Genomic DNA, 27056 nt, shown 5'->3' on the forward strand with positions numbered 1-27056 from the left:
TGGAGACGGGTAATCGGGGGGGACTTCAACACGGTGCTGGACCCAGGGCTGGACCGGTCCAGATCTAGGACCGGGAGGAGGCCAGCAGCGGCCAAGGTGCTTAAGGGCTTCATGGAGCAGATGGGAGGAGTGGACCCCTGGAGATTTACCAGACCAAGGAGTAAAGAGTTTTCCTTCTTCTCCCATGACCACAAAGTGTACTCCTGGATAGACTTCTTTGTCCTGGGAAGGGCGCTGATCCCGAAGGTGGCAGGAACGGAGTATTCGGCTATAGCCATTTCAGATCATGCCCCACATTGGGTAGATCTGGAAGTAGGAGAGGAAATGGAGCAGCGCCCACTCTGGAGATTAGATATGGGACTGTTGGCGGACGAGGGGGTATGTGTAAGGGTGAGGGGATGTATTGAAAGGTACCTAGAGATCAATGATGAAGGAGAGGTCCAGGTGGGAGTGGTCTGGGAGGCGCTGAAGGCAGTGGTTAGAGGGGAGCTGATCTCCATAAGGGCCCATAAGGGGAAACAAGAGGGTAAAGAAAGGGAGAGATTGTTGGGGGAGATTTTGAGGGTGGATAGGCAATATGCGGAGGCTCCAGATGAAGGGCTATACAGGGAAAGATGGAGATTGCACACGGACTTTGACTTGTTGACCACTGGTAAGGCGGAGGCACAATGGAGGAAGGCACAGGGAGTGCAGTATGAATATGGAGAGAAGGCGAGCCGGCTGCTGGCCCAACAACATAGGAAGAGGGGGGGCGGCGAGAGAGATCGGAGGGGTTCGAGACGAGGAGGGAAAGATGGAACGGGGAGCGGAGAGGGTGAACGGGGTGTTTAAGGTATTTTACGAGAGGCTATATAAGGCTCAACCCCCGGAAGGGAAAGAGGGAATGATGCGTTTCCTAGACCAGCTGGAGTTCCCGAAGGTTGAGGAACAGGAGATGACTGATTTGGGAGCGCAGATTGAGGTGGAGGAGGTGGTAAAAGGAATTGGGAACATGCAGGCAGGGAAGGCCCCGGGACCGGATGGGTTCCCGGTGGAGTCTATAGGAAATACGTGGACCTGCTGGCCCCACTTCTGACGAGAACCTTTAATGAGGCTAGGGAAAAGGGGACACTACCCCCGACGATGTCGGAGGCGACGATATCGCTGATCCTTAAAAGAGACAAAGACCCGCTGCAGTGCGGGTCATACAGGCCTATTTCCCTCTTGAAAGTAGATGCCAAGCTTTTGGCCAAGGTGATGGCGACGAGGATAGAGGACTGTGTCCCTGGGGTGGTGCATGATGATCAAACAGGGTTTGTTAAAGGGAGGCAATTGAATGCTAACATACGGAGGCTGTTGGGGGTGATGATGATGCCCCCACCGGAGGGGGAGGCGGAGATAGTGGTGGCGATGGATGCAGAGAAAGCATTTGATAGAGTGGAGTGGGACTACCTGTGGGAAGTACTGAGGAGATTTGGATTTGGAGAGGGGTTCATTAGATGGGTTCAGCTCCTGTACAGGGCCCCGGTGGCAAGTGTGATTACAAATAGGCAACGATCTGACCACTTCCGACTATATAGGGGTACAAGACAGGGATGTCCCCTGTCCCCGTTACTGTTTGCGTTGGCAATTGAGCCATTGGCCATAGCGCTGAGGGGCTCTAGGAAGTGGAGGGGGGTACTTAGAGGAGGAGAAGAGCATCGGGTGTCATTATACGTTGATGATTTGTTGTTGTATGTCGCGGACCCAGTGGAGGGGATGTCTGAGATAATGCAGACACTCAGGGAGTTTGGAGAATTTTCAGGATATAAATTGAATATGGGGAAGAGTGAACTGTTTGTGATGCACCCCGGGGAACAGGGCAGGGAATAGACGATTTACCGTTGAGGAGGGTAAGAAGAGATTTCCGGTATTTAGGGATCCAGGTGGCCAGGAATTGGGGAACCTTGCATAAGCTTAACTTGGCATGACTGGTAGAGCAGATGGAGGAGGACTTTAGGAGGTGGGACATGGCGCCCCTGTCATTGGCGGGCAGGGTGCAGGCGGTTAAAATGGTGGTCCTTCCGAGGTTTCTTTTTGTGTTCCAGTGCCTCCCTGTACTGATTACAAAGGCCTTTTTTAAGAAGGTGGACAAGAGCATTATGAGCTTTGTGTGGGCTGGAAAGACCCCAAGAGTAAAGAGGGGGTTCCTGCAGCGCAGTAGGGACAGAGGAGGACTGGCACTGCCGAGTCTAAGTGATTATTATTGGGCCGCCAACGTGTCAATGATATGTAAGTGGATGAGGGAAGGGGAAGGAGCGGCGTGGAAAAGGCTGGAGGTGGCGTCCTGTAGGGGAACTAGCTTAAAAGCACTGGCGACGGCGCCGTTGCCGTTCTCCCTGAAAAAATGCACCACAAACCCAGTGGTGGTGGCAACTCTAAAAATTTAGGGGCAGTGGAGACGACATAAGGGAGTGACGGGTGCCTCAATGTGGTCCCCGATAAGGAACAACCATAGGTCCGTCCCGGGAAGGATAGATGGGGGATTTAAATCTTGGCAGCGAGCAGGAATTGCAAAATTGCAGGACTTGTTCTTAGACGGGACGTTCGCGAGTCTGGGAGCACTGACAGAAAAATATGGGTTGCCACCTGGGAATGCATTTCGCTATATGCAAGTGAGGGCATTTGTGAGGCAACAGGTGAGGGAATTTCCGCAGCTCCCGGCGCAAGAGATCCAGGACAGAGTGATTTTGGGGGCATGGGTGGGTGATGGCAGGGTGTCAGATATATTTAGGGAAATGAGAGACGAGGGGGAGACGATGGTAGAGGAGCTGAAGGGAAAATGGGAGGAGGAGCTGGGGGAAGAGATTGAAGAGGGGCTGTGGGCAGATGCCCGAAGTAGGGTAAACTCTTTGTCCTCGTGTGCCAGGCTCAGCCTGATACAATTCAAGGTTCTACACAGGGCGCATATGACGGGAGCTAGGCTGAGTAGATTTTTTGGAGTGGAGGATAGGTGCGGGAGATGCGCGGCCCAGGGAACCACACTCACATGTTTTGGTTATGTCCGGTATTGCATGAGTTCTGGGTGGGTGTGGCAAAAGTGATCTTGAAGGTGGTGGGGGTCCGGGTCAAACCAGGCTGGGGGTTGGCTATATTTGGGTTGCAGATGAGCCGGGAGTGCAGGAGGCGAGAGAGGCCGACGTGTTGGCCTTTGCGTCCCTAGTAGCCCGACGAAGGATTCTACTTATGTGGAAAGACGCTAAGCCCCCGGGTGTGGAGGCCTGGATCAACGACATGGTAGGGTTTATAAAACTGGAGCGGATAAAATATGCATTAAGAGGTTCGGCTCAGGGGTTCACCGGGCGGTGGCAACCGTTCCTCGACTATCTCGCAGAGCGATAAGGGAAAATAGGAAAGGCAGCAGCAGCAGCCCAGGGGGGAGGGGAGGGGGGGGGAGGGCTCATTTGGGTCTTCAGGGGTTTTATGTGTGTGTTTATATATTAGTTATTTATATTTGATTTCACAAAGTTACTATTTTAGTTATTATTTCTGTTGTTTCTTATTTTGTTGTTGGTAGTTGCCGATAGTCCGCATATTATTTATTTAAAAAACGATCCATGTATATATTATTACAAGGTTGTAAAATGGGAAATTTTTGTTTGATCGAAAAACTTTAATAAAATATATTTTTTTTAAATTAAAAAAATAAGTTCCATCCCACCATCAGACTCACCATGGACTACTCTCCAAAATCTGTTGCATTCTTGGACACACTAATCTCCATCAAAGACGGTCACCTCAGCACTTCGCTTTACCGCAAACCCACGGATAACCTCACGATGCTCCACTTCTCTAGATTCTACCCTAAACACATTAAAGAAGCCATCCCCTATGGACAAGCACTCCGTATACACAGGATCTGCTCAGACGAGGAGGAGCGTAACAGACATCTACAGATACTGAAAGATGCCCTCGTACGAACGGGATATGGCGCTCGACTCATCGATCGACAGTTCCAACGCGCCACAGCTAAAAACCGCACCGACCTCCTCAGAAGACAAACACAGGACACAAACGACAGAGTACCCTTCGTCGTCCAGTACTTTCCCGGAGCGGAGAAACTACGACATCTTCGCAGCCTTCAACATGTCATCGATGAAGATGAACATCTTGCCAAGGTCATCCCCACACCCCCACTACTTGCCTTCAAACAACCGCGCAACCTCAAACGAACCATTGTTTGCAGCAAACTACCCAGTCTTCAGAACAGTGACCACGACACCACACAACCCTGCCATGGCAATCTTTGCAAGACGTGCCAGATCATCGACATGGATACCACCATTACACGTGAGAACACCACCCACCAGGTACGCGTACATACTCGTGTGACTCGGACAACGTTGTCTACCTCATACGCTGCAGGAAAGGATGTCCTGAAGCGTGGTACATTGGCGAGACCATGCAGACGCTGCGACAATGAATGAACGGACATCACGGTACAATCACCAGGCAGGAATGTTCCCTTCCAGTCGGGGAACACTTCAGCAGTCAAGGGCATTCGGCCTCTGATCTCCAGGTAAGCATTCTCCAAGGCGGCCTTTAGGACACGCGACAACGCAGAATCGCCGAGCAGAAGCTTATAGCCAAGTTCCGCACACGAGTGCGGCCTCAACCGGGACCTGGGATTCATGTCGCATTACATTCAACCCCCACCATCTGGCCTGCGAAATCCTACCAACTGTCCTGGCTTGACACAATTCACACCTCTTTAACCTGGGGTTACCCCTATCTCTGGATATGTAAACGCTTAATTAACTGCAAATGCTCGCATTCTAAGCATTTTGGTGTTGAAAAGGACAATGTCAGGAGTGGATTTTTGAATTTGCATCTTTGCATCTTTGAATTTGTCTATATATATGTTTCTGGAACATACCTCTTCATTCACCTGAGGAAGGAGCAGTGCTCTGAAAGCTAGTGTTTGAAACAAGTGGTGTTGTAAGACTTCTTACGATAATCAGACTGCAGGTTTATTACTCTAATTACAGTCAGCCCTTGTGTTTATTACTCTTTTGATAATCTGACCGAGGGTTTATTACTCCAATGATAATCAGATTAAGGGTGTATTATTCTAATGATAATCACATTGGGGTCTGTTACTCGAATGATCACCAATCTCGGGGTGTATTACTCTAATGATAATCCGTTTGTGGGTTTCTTACTCTGGGAATCAGTTTGTGGGTTTATTACTCGAATGATAACCAGTCTGAGGGTTCACTACTCTGATGATAATCTGACTGAGGGTTTATTATTCCAATGATAATCAGATTGAAGGTTTATTACTCTGGTGATAATCGGGCTAAGAGTTTATTACTCTAATGATAATCAGAGGGTTTCTTACGCCAATGATAATCGGTCTGTGGGTTTATTTTTTAAATATAAATTTAGAGTACCCAATTGTTTCCCCCTAATAGCATGGCCAACCCACCTAACCTGCACATCTTTGGGTGGTGTGGTTGACACCCACGCGGACATGGAAAAAATGAGCAAACTCCACACAATGACACAGGGCTGGGATTGAACCCGGGTCCTCAGCGCCGTAGGCGGCAGTGCTAACCACTGCGCCACCGTGGCACCCAAATCTTTGGGTTATTACTCCAATGATAATCAGTCTGAGGGTGTTTTACTCTAATAATAATATAATAATATTATTACGGTAGCCTTGTGGATAGCACAATTGCTTCACAGCTCCAGGGTCCCAGGTTCGATTCCGGCTTGGGTCACTATCTGTGCGGAGTCTGCACGTCCTCCCAGTGTGTGCGTGGGTTTCCTCCGGGTGCTCCGGTTTCCTCCCACAGTCCAAAGATGTGCAGGTTAGGTGGATTGGCCATAATAAATTGCCCTTCCACAATTGTCCTTAGTGTTGGGTGGGGTTACTGGGTTATGGGGATAGGGTGGAGGTGTTGACTTTGGGTAGGGTGCTCTTTCCAAGAGCCGGTGCAGACTCGATGGGCCGAATGGCCTCCTTCTGCACTGTAAATTCTATGATAATCTATGATAATAATAATCACTTATTGTCACGAGTAGACTTCAATGAAGTTACTGTGAAAAGCCCCTTAATAATAATCAGTCTGAGGATTTATTGCTCCAATTATAGTCAGATTGAGGGTTTATTACTCAAATGATATCAGATTGAGGGGTTATTACTCTAATAATAATTAGCCTGTGGGTTTATTACTCTAATGGTCATAATCTGTGGGTGTATTATTCTAATACTCAGTTTGATGGTTTATTATTCTAATAATCAGTCTGAGGGTTTATTACTCTCATGATAAAAAGCCTGATGGTTTATTACTCAAATGATAATCAGCCTGAAGTTTTACTTCTCTAATGATAATCAGTCTGAGGGTTTATTACTCCAATGACAATCAGAAGATTTCTTTATCCAATGCTATCAGCCTGTGGGTTTATTACTCTAATGAAATCAGATTGAGGGTTTATTACTCTAATAATAATCAGCCTGTGGGTTTATTACTCTAATGGTCATAATCTGTGGGTGTATTATTCCAATAATCAGTCTGAGGGTTTATTACTCTCATGAGGATGCAAAGTGAGGAGGATGCAAAGAGGCTGCAGGGTGACTTGGACAGGCTGGCTGAGGAGGCAAGTACTTGGCAAAGGCAATATAATATAGGTAAATGTGAGGTTATCCACTTCGGTGGCAAAAACAAGAAGGCTGATTATTATCTGAATGGTGACAGTTTAGGAAAAGGGGAAATGCAACGAGACCTGGGTGCCATGGTTACTAAAGGTTGGCATGCAGGTTCAGCAGGGGTGAGGAAAGCACATGGCATGCTGGCTTTCATAGCGAGAGGATTTGAGTATAGGAGTAGGGATGTCTTGCTGCAGTTATACAGGGCCTTGGTGAGGCCACATCTTGAGTTATGTGTGCAGTTTCGGTCTCCTAATTTGAGGAAGGACATTCGTGCTATTGAGGGTGTCCAGCGAAGTTTCACCAGACTAATTCCCGGGATGGCAGGACTGATATATGAAGAAAGACTAGATCGACTGGGCTTGTAGTCATTGGAGTTTAGAAGAATGAGAGGTGATGTCATAGAACATATAAAATCCTGATGAGACTGGACAGGCTAGATGGGGGGAAAATGTTCCTGATGTTGGGGACATCCAGAACTAGGGGTCACAGCCTAAGAATAAGGGTAAGCCATTCAGGACTGAGATGAGGAAGAACTTTTTCTGCCAGAGATTGTGAAGTTGTGGAATTCTCTACCACAGAAAGCTATTGCGGCCAGTTCGTTGGATATATTCAAGAGGGAGCTGGACATGGCCCTTTCAGCTAAAGGGATCAAGGGGTATGGAGGAAAAGCAGGAGTGGGATACTGAATTTGCATGATCAGCCATGATCATATTGAATGGTGGTGCAGGCTCGAAGAGCCAAATGGCCTACTCCTCGACCTATTCTCTATATTTCTATGATAGTCAGCCTGATAGTTTATTACTTTAATGATAATCAGTCTGAGGGTTTATTACTCTAATGACAGAGGATTTCTTTCTCTAATGATATCAGTCTGTGGGTTTATTATTCTAATATTAATCCGTCTAAGGGTTTGTTACTCTAATGATTTGCCGCAGAAGGCTGTGGAGGCCAATTCACTGAGTGTCTTTAAGACAGAGATAGATAGGTTCTTGATTAATAAGGGGATCAGGGGTTATGGGGAGAAGGCAGGAGAATGGGGATGAGAAAATATCAGCCATGATTGAATGGCGGAGCAGACTCGATGGGCCGAATGGCAGAATTCTGCTCCTATGTTTTATGGTCTTAGGATAATTAATTGTGGGATTGTTACTCCAATAATAATCAGACTGAGGGTTTATACTCTAATATCATCAGATTGAGGGTTTATTACTCTAATGATAAGACAGGGGTTTCTTCACTGAGATTCAATCTGAGGGTTTATTACTCTAATGATAATCAATCTGAGGGTTTATTACAGTCAGGTTCATTACTCTAATGGGATCAGACTGGGGTCTGTTAATCTAATGATAACCACACTGGGGTCTGTTCCTGGTTCCAGTCCTTCTCAGGCCCCCCTCCCACAATCTTTTTTTCCAGTACATCAACCACTGTATCGGTGTCGCTTTGTGCTCTTGTCCGGAACTGGAAAAATGAATCAATTTAGTTTGAATTTTCACCCTTCTATCACATTGTCCATCTCTGACATGTCCCTTTCTTTACTTTCTGTCTCCAGTTCTGGGGATAGACTGTCTACCAATATTTATTACAAGGCCATCAACTTCCATGGTTTCCCTGAGTACATTTCCTCACACCGTGCTTCCTGTAAGGACTCCATTCCATTGTCCCAGTTTCTCCATTGCATCTATTCTGATGATGCTACCTTTCTGCATGGAGATTCCACACTATCCTCCTTGTTCCAGAATAAGGATTTTCCCCAACTGTGATTGACAGGGTCCTCAACCATAACCCCCCCCCATTTTCTGCAATACTTTCCTCTCTCTCCTTCTTTACTTCCTAGAACTAAAATAGTTTCCCTTGTCCTCACTTTCCACCCTTAGCCTCAATATTCAAAGAATCATTCCCCCACCATTTCCAGCATGATTCCACCAGCAAATACATCTTCCCATCTCTCCTTTGACAGAGTCATTGGACTTGAAAAGTTAGCTCTTTTCTCTCCCGACAGATGCTGTCAGACCTGCTGAGATTTTCCAGCATTTTCTCTTTCGTTTCAGATTCCAGCATCCGCAGTAATTTGCTTTTTCCCCATCCCTCCTGTCAGCATTCCACAGGTAGCCCCTCTGTGACACTCTGGTCCACTCTATCAACTACAATACCTCACCTCTTCCAACCACACTTTCTCATGTAATCGCAGTAGATGTAACACCTGCCCCTTCACCTCATCGCCATCCAAAGCCCCAAACACTCCTTCTATGTGAAGCAGCGTTTTCATTGTACTACTTTTAATTTAGTCGACTGTATTAGCTGCTCACGATGCAGTCTTTTTGAATGATTTATTTTATTTGTCATATGTACCGAAGTACAGTGAAAAGTATTTTTCTGCAGCCAAGGGAACATACACAGTACGTACATAGCAGACAAAAAGAATAATCGACAGAGTACATTGACAAATGGTACATCGACAAATAGTGATTGGTTACAGTGTGGAACAAGGGCCAACCAACTCCGGTACATGTGCAAGGGCAGCATAGAAACCAAATGCAGATTGGGTGACTGCTTTGTGGAACACCTCTGGTCAGTTCGCAAGCATAACCCTGACACCTTCCAGTCACTTTCCATTTCATCACCTTGCTCACATTTCGGTCCTTGGCCTGCTACAATATTCCAGTGAAGCCCAACGTAAGTTAGAGGAACAGCACCGCATCTTCCGCTTAGGCACTTTACAGCCTTTTGGATCCAACATTGAGTTCAACATCAGGCTCATGAACTCTTTTGACCCCCCCCCCCCCGCCAAAGTGGCAGTTTGTAGCTTGTTTTCACTTCCCAACAGCTGACCTTTATTCTCCTATTAACGCTTACTCTGGACCAATGCTTTGTTTCTTTATGACTATCATATCCACTCCCTTTGCCTTTTGTTCCATGGCATGATTGGTATTTAATATTTCCTGCACTCTAACCTATCTCTGACCTCTTTTGTTCCATCTGACCCACTCCCCTTTTTTTAACAGTTTCCTTCACACAGATACGACTGGACCAACTTCCAGTACTTTAAAAAAAATTATATTCAGACTGGGATTTGTTACTCTAATGATATTCGTTCTGAGGGCTAGAATAATAATCAGACTGGGGTTTGTTACTGTAAAGATATATAGGCTGAGGGGCTGGTACTTGAATGATAAACTGCTTTCTTCATTCTTTCACGGCACTTGGACATCACTGGCTAGGCCAGTAATAGATTTAGATTTATTGTCACGTGCACCGAGATAGAGTGAAAAGTATTTTTCTGTACTTTGCTGAAAAGTACAGCGAAGGAGGTTGAGGGGTGACCTGATAGAGGTCTACAAAATTATGAGGGGCAAAGACAGAGTGGATAGTCAGAGACTTTTTCCCAGGGTAGAGGGGTCAATTACTAGGGGGCATATTACTAGGTGCCGGAATGTGGCAACTAGGGGCTTTTCACAGTAACTTCATTTGAAGCCTACTTGTGACAATAAGCGATTTTCATTCATTTCATTTCATGGGTTTAAGGTGCAAGGGACAAGGTTTAGAGGAGATGTACGAGGTAAGTTTTTTTACAGGGGATAGTGAGTGCCTGGAACTCGCTGCCGGAGGAGGTGGTGGAAGCAGGAACGATAGTGACATTTAAGGGGCATCTTGACAAATACATGAATAGGATGGGAATAGAGGGATACGGACCCAGGAAGTGTAGAAGATTTTAGTTTAGACAGGCAGCATGGTTGGCGCAGGCTTGGAGGGCCGAAGGGCCTGTTCCTATGCTGTACTTTTCTTTGTTCTATTGTTCTGTGTACACTCCAGCCGGATCATACCACACATGAAAAACATAATTGTCCCTCCCAGGGCTGGTTTAGCTCAGTGGGCTAGATAGCTGGTTTGTAATGCAGAACAAGACTAGAAGCACAGGTTCAATTCCCGTACCAGTTTACCCGAACAGGTGCCGGAATGTGATGACTAGGATCTTTTCACAGTAACTTCATACTTGTGACAATAAAAGATTATTAAATTGTCCTTCAGAAGGTGGTGGTGAGCCACAGCCTTGAACTGCTGCAGTCCACGTGGTTCACCCACAGTGCTGTTAGGAAGTGAGTTCCAGGTTTTTCATCCACTGATAGTGGAGGAAAGGCAATGTATTTTCCAAGTCAGGATGCTGAGTGACTTGGGGGTGAACTATCTGCTGGTGGCATTCCCATGCGTCTGCTTCCCTTGTCCTTCTAGGTGGTAGAGATTGCGGGTTTGGAAGGTGCTGTCAAAAGAACCTTGGCGAGTTGCTGCAGTGCATCTTGTGGTGTATCTGGCTGCCACTGTGCACTGCTGGTGAAAGGAGTGAATCTTCAGAATCAACCATAAAGAACGATGTTGGACAGTGAATACAGTAGACTAAATTGAAAGTAAATTGTTGCTTCACCAGGAAAGAGTGTTTGGGGCTTTGGACAATGAGGAGGGAGGAAATAAAGGGGTGGGTGTTCTACCTTCTGCGATTGCATGGGAAGGTGCCGTGGGAAGAGGAGGACATATTGGGGATGATAGGGGACCAAAGTGTCACGGCGGGAACATCACCTTTGGAATGCTGATAGTGGAGGAAAGGGGAGGCAGTTGCATAGTGTTATTGTCAGTGGACTAGCACTCCAAAGACCCAGGGTAATGTTCTGGGAATCTGCGTTCAAATCCCACCACGGGATTCAATATTGACGCAGAAACCATTGTTGATTGTTGTTAAAAACCCATCTGGTTCTCAAATAACCTGTAGAGAAGGAAATCTGCCATCCTTACCCGGTCTGGCCTACATGTGACTCCAGACGCACAGCAATGTGGTTGCCTTTTAACTGCCACCTGCAATGGCGTAGAAAGCACTCGGTTCAAGGGCAATTAGGGATGGACAATGAATGCTGGCCCACATCACATAAAATAATAAAAACAAATGTTTCCTGAGGAGTTGGAACCAACACACATTTCTTTATCCAATAGCTGGATTTTGCCTCCTGACAGTCATGTACCTGTATTCCGAATCACATTCCCATAACTATTTATCTTCACACTCAAGCCAGAGGCTTAACTGTACTTTCAGCTGCCTGGATTACACAGCAAATAATGAATGCACGTGTGCAAATTGGACACCAATTGGTTTCCCCGACTGATACATCTACAGTTTGGCTGTTGTGCTGTGGGGTGTTTACATCTTTAGGGCAATTTTCCTGGGAGTTCATTGAGTGAAAGGGGTGAGGGTGGCATGGTAGCACAGTGGTTAGCACTGTTGCTTCACCGTGCCAGGGGTCCCAGGTTAGATTCCCGGCTTGGGTCACTGTCTGTGCAGAGTCTGCACGTTCTCCGTGTCTGCGTGAGTTTCCTCTGGGTGCTCCGATTTCCTCCCACAAGTTCCGATAGACGTGCGTTTAGGTAAATTGGACATTCTGAATTTTCCCTCTGTGTACCCGAACAGGCGCTGGAGTGTGGCGACTAGAGGATTTTCACAGTAACTTCATTGCAGTGTTAATGTAAGCCTACTTGTGACACTGATCAAGATTATAAAACAAAAACCATGATGACTACCTCCATATCTCCTACACCCTCACTTTGCTGTGTATTATTTTTCTCTGCTTCTTTTGACTCAATTAATTATTAACAAATCTGCCAGTGGTTTAGATTGTGCAGTGATCTTGGAGTCTACTTCCTGCCCTGTGGACAGATGGGCATCAATGCGAGGAAAAGATGATGGTAGGTTTCATTTTGCATCTTACTTGTAGAAACTGTATTCGAGTCATTTGCCTTTTGAATGATTCCAATTCGCCTTCCCACAATGTTTCTCGCTCTCTCTCTCACACACACACACTATCAATGGATAATAAATTGGAGCAGAAACTCTGGATGATTTTCCCCTTTTGGGTCCAGGAATATTGTGTACAATTTCTTTCACCACAAAGTCATCTGTAAGCCCTAGCCCACACTGAAACAGAATAATCAGAGACAGACTAAAGAATGTATAACTGCCGTTTAATGCATAACCTGGTTACATTATGGAAACGTGACTAATTCCTAAGTATGGGTGTTAGCATATATTTCCAAGGTGTGCAGGACACAGCCATGATTTCAACATTTGATCTAATCTACAAGGCACTACGGTTTACAAATGGATCGATGATAAAACCAGGCTCAGCTCCTCACAGCTTCTACATCATGGTAGACTTGTGGTTATCCAGTTTGTTGGTGCCTCAAGTTTGCACGTCATGCAGTGGTTTACAGTATCTGCACTCTAGGAGGTACTAAGCCCAGGCTGCCAATCCTCTAGGAGAAATCCAGGGGTCACCAGGAATTAAAGATTAATCGCCAGAACACTGCTGTCAGTAACCTGGGAGGAGGGAGGTTGAGGGGGGAATTCATGGAGGCATTAAAATAAATTCCTACATGACTTCCGGTGGCGGAAATTTTACAAATACTTCAATAAAAATACATATTTTGTAAAAAATGACTTCCAGTGGCGGATTGTAGAGCGAGGTCACACTAAAGATAGCTCCTGCCGGAGTTCTCGTTTTTGGTCTTTTTATTTTATTTATTTATTTTTAAAAATGTAAAGTACCCAATTCTTTTTTCCAAATGAAGAGGCAAAATTAGCATAGCCAATCCACCTACCCTGCCCATCTTTGGGTTGTGGGGGTGAGACCCATGCAGACATGGGGAGAATGTGCAAACTCCACACGGACAGTGACCTGGGGCTGGGATCAAACCCGGGTCCTTGGTGCAGTGAGGCAGCAGTGCTAACCACTGCGCCACCGTGCCGCCCTGTCTGGTCCTTTATGCCCAGTTCCCGGGGGGAAATTTGTGGGCAGACCCAGCCCATCTAATGGTTCTTTGTGAGGGGGTGTCATAGACTGCAAAAAAGACAGGTGGAAAGAAGGGTACAAGTGTTAGCCCTTGAGAGGAGATGGGGAAGGTGGGAGCAAAGATGGCGGAGGCAAGTTCGGCAGGTGGGCTGCACCTATCAGTGGATAAGCTGATGGAGGTAATTGCAGCAGTGTTTGAGAAAGGGAGACATGGGAAAGACCTCAGAGATGGTGCGGGAGCATGGATAGGAAGTGAAGGGGGTGGAGGAGACCTTGCCGTGGCACAGTGACCAGATAGCCTCACTAGAAGCTGAGCTGTTGGTGCTGGAGGGCAGGAACAAGGGCCTGAGGACGAAGGTCGAGAATCTGGAGAACAAGTCAAGGAGGCAGAACCTCAGGATCTTTGGGTTGCCGGAGGGCCTGAGGCCTACCGAGTACTTTGCCAAGAGGCCCACGAATGGATTAGTCACGTGGAACGTTAGGGATTAGGGGGGCCCAGTGAAACGAGTGAGAGTTTTCTCTCATTTGAAGAATTTAAGGGCCAATGTGGTGCTTTTGCAATAGACCCACCTGCAGATGAGGGATCAGACTAGGCTTCGGAAGGGCTGGGTAAGCCACGTGTTCCACTCGGGCTTTGATAGCTGGGTCCGAGGGATGGCAATCTTAATTAACAAAAGAGTCTGGTTCCAGGCAGATAGGGTGTGGCAAATCAGGGAGGTAGGTACGTAATAGTCACTGGGATGCTGGAAGGTAAGTTGGTGGTGGTGGTGAATGTGTACACTCCAAATTGGGATGATGTAGCCTTTATGAAGAGGTTGTTGGACGCAATACCAGACTTGGACAGGCACCAGTTGATCTTGGGGGGGATCTGAACTGTATTCCGAATCCAAAATTAAATTTGTCTAAGCCATTTGGTCCCTTCAGGGGTAGCAACGGTACTGATGACATTTATGAAGGGGATGGGAGGGGCGAAACCATGGATGCTTATGCATCCTGGGGCTAGGGAATTCTTCTTTTTCTCCCCAGTACATAAAGTATATTTGCAGATCATATGTTTAAATCTGCGAGGCTGGAAGCCACTTTTGGGGGGTGGGAGGGGAAGGGGTTGGAGAGAATGGGTGATCTGTTCCTGGAGGGGCGGTTTGCCAGCTTAGAGGGACTGTCGGAGAAGTTTGGGCTCTTGCAATCTGACTCGTTCAGATATTTACAGGTTCGCAATTTTGCGAAACAGATTTTCCCGACATTCCCTGTGGCGTCGTCAGCCTTGCTAATGGAGAGGGCACTGACTCGCAGGGTCGGATGATGGACAAATTATGTCGGGGGACTCAGTAGCGTCGGAGGGCGCTAAGGCCCAGTGGGAGGAGGCGTTAGGGCCTGTGTTGGTTGATATGGTGTGGAGTAAGGCCCTGTGGAGAGTAAACTCCATGTCATCGTGTTTGAGGCTTTGCTTAATAAAACCTAAAGTGGTATACAGGGCTCACCTGACTAGGTCCAGGATGAGTTGGTTCTTTGCAGGGGTAGAGGACAAGTGCGAGCGCTGTGCAAGGGGTCTGGCCAAACAAGTGCATATGTCCTGGTCGTATCCCAAGCTTCTGGGTTTCTGGGTCTCCTTCTTTAGCACCATGTCTGTGATTCTGAAAATTGAGCTGGAGCTCTGTCCCTTAGGGGCCATATTTGGGGGTTTCAGACACACCAGAGTTGCAGACGGGCCTGAAGGCTGATATCCTGGCTTTAGCCTCGATGATTGCCTGGAGGCGAGTGCTGATGTGGTGGTGGTCAGCTTCTGCACCCAGTGCCTCAGTGTGGCTGGGAGATCTGATGGAGTTCCTATACCTTGAGAAAGTGCACCGTCAGGGGAGCAATTTAGGGGTTTTACCAAAGGTGGAAGCCGTTAATTTCAAAGAGCTGATCACCGCCAATTGCTAAAAGAGATTTGGGGGGGGGGGGGGGGGGGGGGGGGGGGGGGGCTAGGTGTTTCTTGGAGTGGTGTGGTCGGTGGGATTGGGGGGTTGTTATGCTGATTGGTTGTTTTGTTTTTGTATTATGTATAAAATGAAAATAGTTGCATTCAAATATATTTTTCCAACATTTCTACAACACCTTTAGTCCAAAGATGTGCAGGTTAGGTGGATTGGCTATGCTAAATTGCTGCTTAGTGTCCAAAGGTGAAGTGGAGTTATGATTATACGGCGTGGAGTTGGCCTGGCTAAACCCAAGCTGCTTAACCTTTTTAAACAGACGCGGAGTGGGGAAAATCAGAGGCCAGCTCACCTGGAACAGCTCTTGAGCACCTGATTCTGCAACAGCAAGAGGCTTGGGAGAGCAGGCCTTTGGCTGCCTTCTCAGCCAGTGTACAGTACAGCACACCAGAGACGAGACATACTAAAGGTGACAAAAGTAGAGCTTAAAATCTCAAATGATGTTTCATGGACTGGAGCAGCAATCGAATTGGAGTCCAGAATAATCCAGAGAACTGAGAGATTCCCTCTCCAATCCTGTTTAATGCAGAGACATGCACACATTGTAAATTCTAAGTGTTTTTATCTTCATGTTTAATTGTGGTGCACAAACTCCGTTTCCTCAGCTCCATGTTTGACCTCCCTTTCATTTGCTGCTCATATTGTCCAGGAAATGACATATGCTGCAGAGTAACACTACCACCTGTTGACAGATAATGCAAAGTGCACATGCCTGAAAATACCCTCATACAGCAGAATGAGTGGAGTACCAGAGGAGAATACCGATTGGGAGATGAAAAAAAAAGGCCACAGCCTAACTAATTTGCCATTTCCCAACCTGGTTAGACTGATAAAGGAGTTGTTGGTAAATCATAGTGATCAATGATCACACAGCACTGTGGGTGTACCTAACACCACCTGAACTATAACAGTTCAAGAAGACAGCTCACCACCACCTGGAGGGACATTAGGGGTGGGCAATAAATGCTGGCCTAGCCAGCACACCATATCCTGTGAAAGAATACATTTTAAATTCTCTAACAAGGATAACAATTGGAGATTTGGGAGATGTATTTTGAACCATAAGGGGTTTGGACAGAGTAGATGGGGAGAGACTGTTCCCATTGGTGAAAGGGTTTAAAAATGAGAGAGCACTAACTTAGAGTAATTGGCAAAAGAAGCAATGGAGGCATGAGGGGGGACGGTTTCACGCAGCGAGTGGTTAAGATCTGAATATAGTGCCTGAGAGCGTGGTGGAGGCAGGTTCAATTGAAGCATTCAAGACATAATTGGATTATTTGAAAAGGAAGAATGTACAAGGTTCCAGGGAAAAGGCGGGGGAGTGGCACTCGATGAATTGCTCAGTGGGAGAGCTGCTGCACACACGATGGGCTGAAATGCCTCCTTCTGTGCTGTGATTCTGAGAGATTCCAGGACTAAAACAGACACGAGACAAATAAAACCCCCAATGGCTGACAGCTTTCAGAACCATAGCTACCAAATGACCTGAACTCCACCCCACTCACCACAGCATGCTCCTTGCACGATGGGGGTTTGGGTGCTGACGGAAATAACACATGTGGAGCCCAAACTTGGAATACGGCTTCATAAGCAGTCGGCAAGTGTTGGTGCTGTATCTCAGAGCTCCAGTGTACTCAGTTGTGAAGGGCTTGGAACACCAACCTGATCACCCGATTTCAACCATGACACATTCCTGGAAGGCTTTGAACAGCGGGGAGAGCAGCTCTCGACAGGACAAGCAGCAATATGCTGGGGAAATGACAGTTACACATACCTTGTCACGCCCGAGCAGGGCCGTGCACAGGCTGTAGTTGGCATTGAGACGTCTGTTCGATCCACTTGAGGGTGGTGGAAACGGTGGTTGGGGAAAACAAGGGGAAGGAGCCATCGTCTTCAGAATGCAGAGGCTAAAAACCAGCTCAATGCCATTCCAAAATGCAGCTTAAATTAAAGCTTTTCTCTCAATGCCTCCTGAAAGGGATTTTTCTCCAGGTACTGTAGTGACCATCTGACTGAGCTGAGGTTTCAAAAGGGATAACATCTAACATCATGAATGGCGGTCTTAGCATGTCCTGCTGTCACTGGCTCTCATGGGATGGGAAATGTTCTGTGAGCTTTACCAGTGAGCGTTCCTCATCTGTGCTACCTGGTGAAGCAGTGCCGTGTGGCTGGCGTACAGTTTCTGCCGCTGGTTGATGTCCATCCATTTCACTGCACCCGCATCGTCCCCCGCTTGAAGATTCAGCTTTCCCACACTGTCGCCTGGAGCAAGAGAGCAGCAGAACTCAGCAAAGGGGCTGGAGAGTTATATTGTTTGGGAAGGGTATAGCACACAGGAGGGGCAAAGAAAGAGGGGCGGGTGCCATACTGATAGATTCAATCACAATTCAAACCTGAAGATTGGACCATTCGACAAAAGGTTGGAAAGAGAGCGAATCACACATCACCCGAGGAAATATTCCCCAGTGAGAGTCACCACCACCAGGAGAGAGGTAGGGCAGAAAATTGACAAAATTTAAATACACAATACATCCAACAATACCAGGCCAGGGTGTCTAACCATGCTGAATTTTCCAGGACCGTTCCAGAATTTGGTTTCTGGCCAGTGTCTGAGCTTCTGTGGACACCATATGTCCCTGGATATGTTGTGTCTGTGCGCTGCACTGCTCCACATGAACAGGTCCAAGCCCACAAAACTACGAGGGAGCACAGGGAGCCAGTGCTAATTTACTGAATATGTTTCCGGCAAAGGAGGAAGCTGGAGATTCCGTCTTCATCATAGGTTTGTTCACAAAACCCTGATTATGTGCAGACTACTTTTCCACACAGCCGCTCCCTCCACAGGCAGAAACTGATTCTTATGCAAGTGCCCTAACCTTCCCCCAAATTACTCTTAATGGCAGCTACAGCATACACTCAAGTTATCAGGGCAGTTATAACAATAACAGCCAGCACTCTCCTTCTGAGAGTTGTTCAGCTTTGATGGGTGGGTTTGAAGTGGGATTGTCTATGGCTCACAGACCCACCATCAGCTCCTATGGGTCACACACCAGCACCTCCCCTACCCCCTGGCCAAGTGTCCCAATATTTCTTTTGACCCCAGAGTCGGTCACCATGACTCAGGCTTTTGATATTTTTCCAAGATTGGGCACCTCTGAATCTGCATCAAGCCTAGGCTCAGCCATTTGCTGAAATAAATGAAGATCTTTAGAGATGGTGAACCCCATTTTCATTTCACCACCAGGGAAGCATGGGAGGGTGGGGGGACTCCAGGTGCCGGGTTTCTGTTGAGCTGAAAGTTCAATGAAACTTTAGGTGTCAGCTGTGTTCACCCAACTCATAATGATTGAGAGTTCAAGTTCCACGTCCAAGACATGGCCACATATTCCAGGCTAACACTCCAGTGCAGCAGAGGGGATGCCACACTATTGGAGGTACCATCTTTTGGATAAGATGAGGCCCAGGTTGCTCTCTGAGGTAGGCAGAACCGATCCTAAGGCACTATTCAAAGAGGAGCAGGGGAGTTTTCCCCAGCGTGCAGTCTGATATTCATCCCTCAATCAACACAACAGCAAAACAAATAGTTTCATGGCTGTTTTGGGGATTTTGCTGTGGATAAATGGCTGTTACATTTCCCACAATGGTGAGTGCCTTTAACATCCTGATGTTGTGAAAGGCTCTATATAAATGCAAGTCTTTCTCTTAAAATCAATAATATAATGTATATTAAAAGAGGGGCAACAAGGGAGAGTGGGGAGCTAAACCCTCTACAGAAAGGCCTGAGGTTGGAAGATCAGGATCAGCACATGAGAACTTGAGCACACAGAAATTACAATGGAGCCTTCACTTCCCCTTCCCAGGATAACATCCAGTAATAACGGCAAAGCAAAAGTAATTACCCTGCTCATCATGGAAGTTCATAGCCACCGTCTCGATCCAAGCATTATCAGTATTCCGAGGATCGTCAACATATCCTTTGAAGACCTGAGGATGCAGAACTCAGTTTAAGATTCAAATGGAGGTGTACTTAGAATTCTGGCATCATTATCTTCAGCCTCCAACTGTACTGAGTCAAACTGCCTTGTAGTTTGACCGAGAAACAATTAAATTCTTGACCAACAGAACATAGAACAGTACAGCACAGAACAGGCCCTTCGGCTCTCGATGTTGTGCCGAGCATTGACCGAAACCAAGATCAAGCTATCCCACTCCCTGTCATTCTGGAGAGCTCCATGTGCCTAGTCAGGATGGCATTGGGGCGGTGTTGCTTCAAAGAGACGACACGTCATCCTGGGTACCAGTTACATATGCGTCACGGGCAATGACACCCACTGAGACCAGATATGCGCAGATTGAGAAGGAGTGTTTAGGTCTTCCTCACCGGCCTCCTCAAATTTCATGATTATGTCTACGGCTTGCCAACATTTACTGTTGAGACGGATCATAGGCCTCTGGTCCACATTATCCAAAAGGACCTGAATGACACGATGCCTCGTTTGTAGAGAATTCTGCTCAAACTCCGGAGGTATGATTTCAATTTGGTGTACACACCTGGTAAAGAGCTCATCATTACCTATGCATTGTCCTGCTCCGTCAACTCACCCAGTGAACCACTGGAGATCATCCAGCACATTGACTTGCAGGTACAACTGTGTGCAAGCACTCTCCCGGCAACAAGTGAGAAGATTGTTCTCATCTGAGAAGAGACGGCCAAAGACCCCCTGTTGTAGCAAGTCATCCACAACCTCAGCAATGGCTGGCAGAAAGGGCAATGCCCTCAATTCTACGTCAAGGACGACCTGACGCTGATCGATGGCATCCTGCTCAAGCTGGACAGGATAGTCATCCCGCTACGTCTCCAGAGCATGGTGCGTCAGATTCATGAGGGACACCTGGGCGTAGAAAAGTGCAGACACAGGGCCCAGCAAGCTGTCTACTGGCCTGGCATCAACCAGGACACCACGGACATAGTCCTGAACTGCGAAACCTGTCAGAGGTTCCAACCAGCGCAGAGCAAGGAGACGCTCCAACCACATGACCTAGAGACCTCTAAGTGCGATTGAGGGAGAGGAGTGAGAGACGGATAAGAACAGGTCAGAATGCTCGACTGATGGAGGAATGGGGCAGTGTGGAGGGAGGAACAGCACAATGACAGTGTGAGGGGACTAAGACCTCAAACTGAATATTTTTATAACATATATAAGTAAGTGCATTGCAATTTCTACAAATTTTTAAAACTGAACAACGACCTGTAAAATGGCTGGAACTATATTTGTCTGTGAACTACGTCTGAAACTACACCTGAACAAAATAAGCCATGTTGCAGTTTCAGGGAAATTCACACCTTGTTATCTCTGAGGAGCTACCAATGACCACCTATGGACTAAGGGAGTTACAGAAAGGCAATTCATATTTGATAACCCAGGCTGGCCAGCAGAGATGGAATATCTACGGAGACGATGGACTCGCAAACATTCCTTTTTTCCTCATAATGGCCGAGGCATTATCAGCCTGGAATACAAAGCCGATTCCCAGAAACTGGATAAGCATCCTTTGTCAAAGACATTGTGGCGAGGTAATGTCATGTAACATGGGCCTCTGGCTTGTGGAACAAGTAATATTGCCTTGCCGAACTGCATAGCTCAGTCTACAGTTTAATATTTGACTAGCAGGCCACATCAAAGGAGTGCTGGCCCAGGTTGGGCACCTGACCCCATCTACCCTGCTTCTGCTGGAAGCTATACCATCATCTACAAGACTGATTCATCTGCTTGTCTATCTCATCGTGTGAAGTCAATGCCACTAGTGATATCGAAACAAACCTGTTGGACTTTAACCTGGTGTTGTAAGACTTCTTACTGGAAAAGTGAATTAACTAGCACTGGTTTTTACCCAGCGACCTCAGTGAAGGAATATCTCATTGAACTTTGATTCTGAACTCTGGGACCCAAATGAAATAATATTTATTTTCTCTGTGGTCTCTATATTGTAAATCACTTGTTTCTCTGTCCCTCTTTCATATGTGAATACGAAGGGGGCATTGCTGACCGGGCGGGCAGGAGATCCGACAGATGGCAGCAATGAGTGGGGGCATCAACTGAAGGCGGGTCGGGGCTAAGGTCAGGATGGCATGGAGAGCAGAGCCCCGTGTGTGGCAGAGCAGTCAGATCTGGAAACTGAAGACAACTACGAATCGTCGGCTCTTGTTGGATGTAAAGATACTAAATTCAAATTACTGGATTATGAAGAAATCTGGAATTAAAAGTCTAATGATGGCCATGAAACCATTGATGATTGTCATAAAAACCCATCTGCTTCACAAATGTCCTTTAGGGAAGGAAATCTGCCATCCTTACCTGGTCTGGCCTATATGTGACTGCAGAGCCACAGCAATGTGGTTTTAGGGAAATACATCTGCCATCCTTACCTAGTCTGGCCTACATGTGACCCCAGAGCCACAGCAATGTGGTTACAAAATTCCTTATCAAGGGCAATTAGGGACAGGCAATAAACGCTGGCCTAGACTAGCGATACCCACACCCTGTAAATTAATTTTTAAAAACTCAAACTTTCTTTATAAAAAGCTTTCCACCACTGGGGTTTTCCACACCTCATTTTTAATATCTTGCAGAATAATTGACAGAGTTTGAATCTTCCGATTCATCAACAACTCCATTATCATTCTAACATTTGACTGCCAGGATGGGAGGCGAACTAGATGAACTGTGGTCTTTCTCCATCCAAAATCCCAGGCTGGATTCTCCGCAGCCACGTGCCGAAATCGCATTTGGCGAGGGGGCGGAGAATCGACATTTACGCGAGAATCGGGCCCGCGCCACTCCCGTGATTTTCCAGTCCCCGGAGAATAGCTCGCACGTGAATTACGTGAGGCGGTTGGGAGGCCCTCGCAGCAATACTCCATTCCCGACCGGCCGAATTTCCGATGGTGTGGTTCTAACCACGTCTGGCCGGTCGGAACTCAGTCCGTGGCCGCACTGGTGGGGGGGCGGGGGGATCAACCACCGGGCCGGCCAGGGTGGCGATCGGGCGGGTCAGATGGAACGGTGCGGGAACAGATCGGTGGGACCTTGTTTGTTGGTCCAGGTCTGCCGGCTGAGTCCGCCATCGCGTTCAGCGCGGCTACTGGAGGCCGCCGCCGTGCGCATGCGCGGACCCAGAGCCGGAAGTGCGGGGGCCCGTATCCGCAGCTAACCTGCGAGAATTACTCCGGGTCCCTGCCAGCGCCCTGCAGGTAGGTGAATTGCTCTATATTTTTTTCAGGAAAGTTTGGAGTAAAACGCCAGGATTTTTACGCCGGTGTGGGGAAAAAGCCCCATTTTTGGAATATCCAGACCCTTATTTCCAATGAATTACCAGCAGTAGTTCCAGGACACAAGAGATCCAATCCATGGTGGTCTGTCAGGATGCCAAAAGTACCCACTGTAAGGTTTTCGGGCAATTCGGCCCTTTTTGGAACTGCCCAAGAATAAAACTCAGAGACTGTAAACTGACTTTTCAGCCAAGAGAACGTAACCAGTTTTCCCAGCAGGCTTGGTCCGCTGAGCTGAGTAGGGACATAAGTATTTACAAACCCCCCCTAGGAGCTACAAGGAAGAAGGAGCCAGACAACGAGATAAGATCAAAACACAGACAAAGGGGCACGGGAATACACAGGGGGCCTGCCTGCAAGCAGGACAATGGGATGGTCATAGCCCCATGCAAATGTAAATGACTTTGCCTCCACCAGAGCAGTATCCAATCAACACCCCATCAACATAGCAGCGATCTCCAGAGCAGATGGAAGACTTTGAACTTCTTCACAAGGGAGCTCAACCTCGTTATCTCAAAAAGCAGACTGGAGGCGGACCTAGGGGAGGTACTCCTATCTTGACAGGTCTGACAGGCTCAACGGGGGCAGGACCAGCGGGAACTTTAAACCTTATGGATTCAATGCAAAAGGGGCTGGCCGAACACAGGACAAAGCCAGGTAAAACAATATAAAAGGGGCTGTGTTTCGATTGAGGGTCTCTTGGTTCTTGGCTCGACCTCTGCACCCCTGACTTGACCTCTGCAGCCTGTGACCGTAAGTACCCTGCAGCAGCTTGCGAAACTCCCTTGACTTTAATAGTGGTTGAGGCTTTGGGGAAGGGAACTTGTTTTGTGCCTTGTGCTATTGCTAAAAACTGTGTAATCATAAGAATTTTCGTTGTGTCCGTTATAGTACTTTTGAATAGACTTAGTTTGTGTTAGAGCATAAGATTTTATTATATTTTCTTCTGTTGATGATTTTGACCTGGGTTTTGCAATAAACCTTGATTTGATGATAATTGGAGTCGTTTAAATTCTTCAATCTTTCACCAGCGATCTCTGACCAAGTCATTGTTAAAATATTCCTCACCTTAATTCCGGGTTCAAGAATCGAGGGTCATCTTGAGCGATTCACTCAGGACAGACTGCTGGTTAGGAAATAAACAGCAGTGTCCTATTCTCTCTCTTGGGAAAGCTACTCTAGCGAAGTAGGAACCGGGTGGGTGTTGCACCACCGGCAAGAGAGAGAATCACCTGGGTATTGGTAGGGGTCTGGAGATCTGTGTGATATAAGCCTCAGGCTGCCGGTTAGGAATAAACGGCAGGCTTGATTCAGTGCTCTCTTCAGTGGAAGTATCCCAGTGCGACATCCCCTGGCCTCTGAAGTTTCAGTGCCAGCTGGAGAGAGACACACACAGATACTCAAACCCCAGATATCGGCCCAGTAGTGGAGTAGCAGAGATGGCACCCTCTACAATGGCAACCGCGGCAGGACCCCGGTGGTTTGGAGTATGTGACTTGGCAGAGGGGGTGAGGGAACGAAGTAAAATGGAGGAGAGAATCTCCTCGTATTTGTGGCAAAAGGTCAACCTCACCAAACCTTGGGTCTCAGAACTAATCAATGCGGAGCAACCGGTAATGGCAGCGGCTGCATGGACAGAAAGTAAGGCGCACAAAAGGCACTTGGAGAAGGCAGTTTGGCTGGTTTGCCTGTCTCAGCAGGTAGTCAACACAGAGCAAAGGATCGAAGAGTTAGAGCAGGAGGCTAGCGCAGCGGAACGACTGCGGGAGGAATTGGCAGAAATGAAACAGGAAAGCGAGTCTAAGCGGTGCGAGAAGGACTATCTCCACTGCCAGATAGTGGAGGGGAAAGAAAAGGAACGGAGGCTCCAGGAACTCTATGCTCGGAGTACAGAGCAGTGTAGGAAGCTGGAGGGGAAGTTCCGGGACATCCAGGCAGCGTACCGAGTGGCTCGCGAGGAAGTAGGGGACTGTGTCCATGGGCCGTGCCAGGCACGAATAACGGAGTTGGAGGAGACCTTGTCCAAGTTCAGGGGACAGATACACCTGGTAGGTCCAGGGGGGTTCCCTAGGGGCAAGGTGCTCCTCGCAGCGGATGATTCCCCAAAGGCCAAGGGGAATAGACCGCCTCCTGAGGCACCGGGATTGTGTCCGGGTCGGCAGGGGGGGATCGGACTGCACGTTCAGGGGCAAGTCCAAGGGGGGTCGGCAGGGTACCCCCAGCTGGCGGCGTGTCCGCCTGGTTTCGTATGTGGGTCCCCATGGGATGGGGACAGACCGCTGCCTGGGATGCCGGTGATGGGGCCGGGTCAGCAGGTAGGGTTTGGACCGCCCGGTCAGGGGCAGGTCCAAGGGGGGTCAGTGGTGTATCCCCAGATAGCGGCGTCTCCTATATGGGTAGTTAGCCCGGGGACAGGGGGGCTACCCAACGGGGCAGGAGAGCTGGACAGTGGGGAGGAGGAGCAGGAACCCCAGGTAGGGCAGATGTGCCCTGTCAGACAAAGAAGGTATGGTCCCCCGGCGGGGCTGGCGAATAGGGGACCGGTTGAGGGCGACATTATCATTCCTCATGGGGCATCCGCGCTCAGGGGGATGGTGGCCCACGTTCCCAGGCTAACTCCAAAAGGGGATCCGTCGCTTCATTTTATGGAGGTGGAACAGGCAGCCAGCATTAATGAATGCGACGAGGGGGAGCAAATAAGGATGCTCCTGATGACCCTAGATCCCCAACTATGCAGGGCAGTGACCTCCGGGAATGGGGGACGACCTGACACATGGGTGGCAGCACGGACTGCTGTTCTGGAGGCAATGGGCTTGAATCTGGGTAGCCCCTTCATGAGGGTGGGGGAAACCAAGCAGCAGCTAGGGGAATCGCCAAATATGTTCGCAGACAGGCTGTGGACTGTCTATGTGGAGGCGTGTGGGACTCCCGCGGATAGGCAGAATTTAGATGAGAGAACAGCCCACTGGCTGAAGACCCTCGTAGCTAACTGTCTCCCTCACGTTAGGGCAAAGGCCGAACACTGGTTCGACCCGCAGAGTCCGGACCTTAATGAGGCAGAGGTCCTTAGAAAACTCACCCTTGCATATCGCAACGGGGAGAGGAGAGAGGAAAAGCCCCATAAGGGTCAGGTGCATGGAATCACACCAGCACCCCCTAAGAGCGAGTGGAAGCATGAGGGCTCCCGGACCTCCGACAAGAAACCGGTATGCTACGGGTGTGGGAAGGCCGGGCATTTCAAGAGTGAATGTAAAAACCCTAGCAAGCAGGAGAGGGCTCCCGCAGTAGAGAGTCAGACCCCGGCGGTAGGAGCAGCTGCCCCGGGAACCATCGAGATAAGTAAAATTTTAGCCCTTTTGCAAGGCTCAGGACAGGTGGCAATGGCAACGGGCCAGGGCCTGCCCGCACCCACACCACAAGAACCCGTATGACTACCCAGGGAGCAGCCTCAGGAAAAAGGGAGCGCAGGGGTAGTTCTAGCCCCAGACCCTGGTCCGGTCCAGGTGCAGGGTCCCATTCTGGAGGCTGCCTCAGCGGCTATTTGCAGTTTAAATCCCTTAAGGTGGGACCCATGCGAACGCCACATCAGCCAATTTAAATTGTTCCACCCCATAAGGGCAAGAAAGAGCAAGGTGGGGGGAAGACTGGGGGTGGTAGTGGAGAAACCCCCCGTAGAATTAACGACGGTGGGGGAGGTCCCTGACTCCACGGTCACACAACCGGGGACAAGGTGCTGTCCCGAAGGGGCAGCCCCAAAGAAAACGACAGTGCTGCAAGCACCCAGCCCAGGGACAGTAACGATTCCCAAGCCATTACCTGTGGGTCAGGTGGCCTGCCTTAGTATAGAGGCTAAGGAGGCGGAGGAAGTGGAGGTATCACCTTGGGCTTGGGAACCAGTCAGGGGACGAAGGAGCAACCGGGTCTCCAAGCCCCCTCTAAGATGGTCCCCATCACACCTCCCTAGAACCCGGTCCCGCAGTAAGGGGGCCCGAGTAGAAGGGAACGCTGAGGGATCCCCGAACCCTGTTGGGGAAGGAGAGGCAAGGGGCAGCCCGAACCCCCGGGAGGGGACGGTCTGGCCCGAGCCGTTGGACCAAACAGGTGAACTGCCCCAGTTTAGCGGGGCACAGTTTTAATTTGGCCACCCGGAGACGGGTGGCATTGTATATAGCATTCCCCCCCTGTTAGTTCTAATTAGTGTGTAGTGGTGTGTGGATTATTTAGGATCGTGGGATCACAGAAGC

At 48.3% G+C, this 27056-nt stretch overlaps 1 protein-coding gene across 3 annotated transcripts in view; it reads right to left on the reverse strand.

Moving 5' to 3' along the window:
* Positions 1-12659: 12659 nt before the first annotated feature.
* LOC140409450 (ADP-ribose pyrophosphatase, mitochondrial-like) overlaps positions 12660-27056 on the reverse strand; it is an 82645-nt gene continuing 68248 nt past the window's right edge. For all 3 annotated transcript variants that reach the window (XM_072497883.1, XM_072497891.1, XM_072497896.1), the window contains exons 7-8: positions 19382-19466; positions 12660-17744 (exon numbers count right to left, since the gene is read on the reverse strand). In XM_072497883.1, coding sequence (XP_072353984.1) covers positions 17599-17744; positions 19382-19466 — 231 coding nt within the window. In that variant the 3' untranslated portion in view covers positions 12660-17598. The remainder of the gene's footprint in view (positions 17745-19381; positions 19467-27056) is intronic.

Source organism: Scyliorhinus torazame, chromosome 1, assembly GCF_047496885.1.
Source record: "Scyliorhinus torazame isolate Kashiwa2021f chromosome 1, sScyTor2.1, whole genome shotgun sequence".
Classification (NCBI taxonomy): Eukaryota; Metazoa; Chordata; class Chondrichthyes; order Carcharhiniformes; family Scyliorhinidae; genus Scyliorhinus; species Scyliorhinus torazame.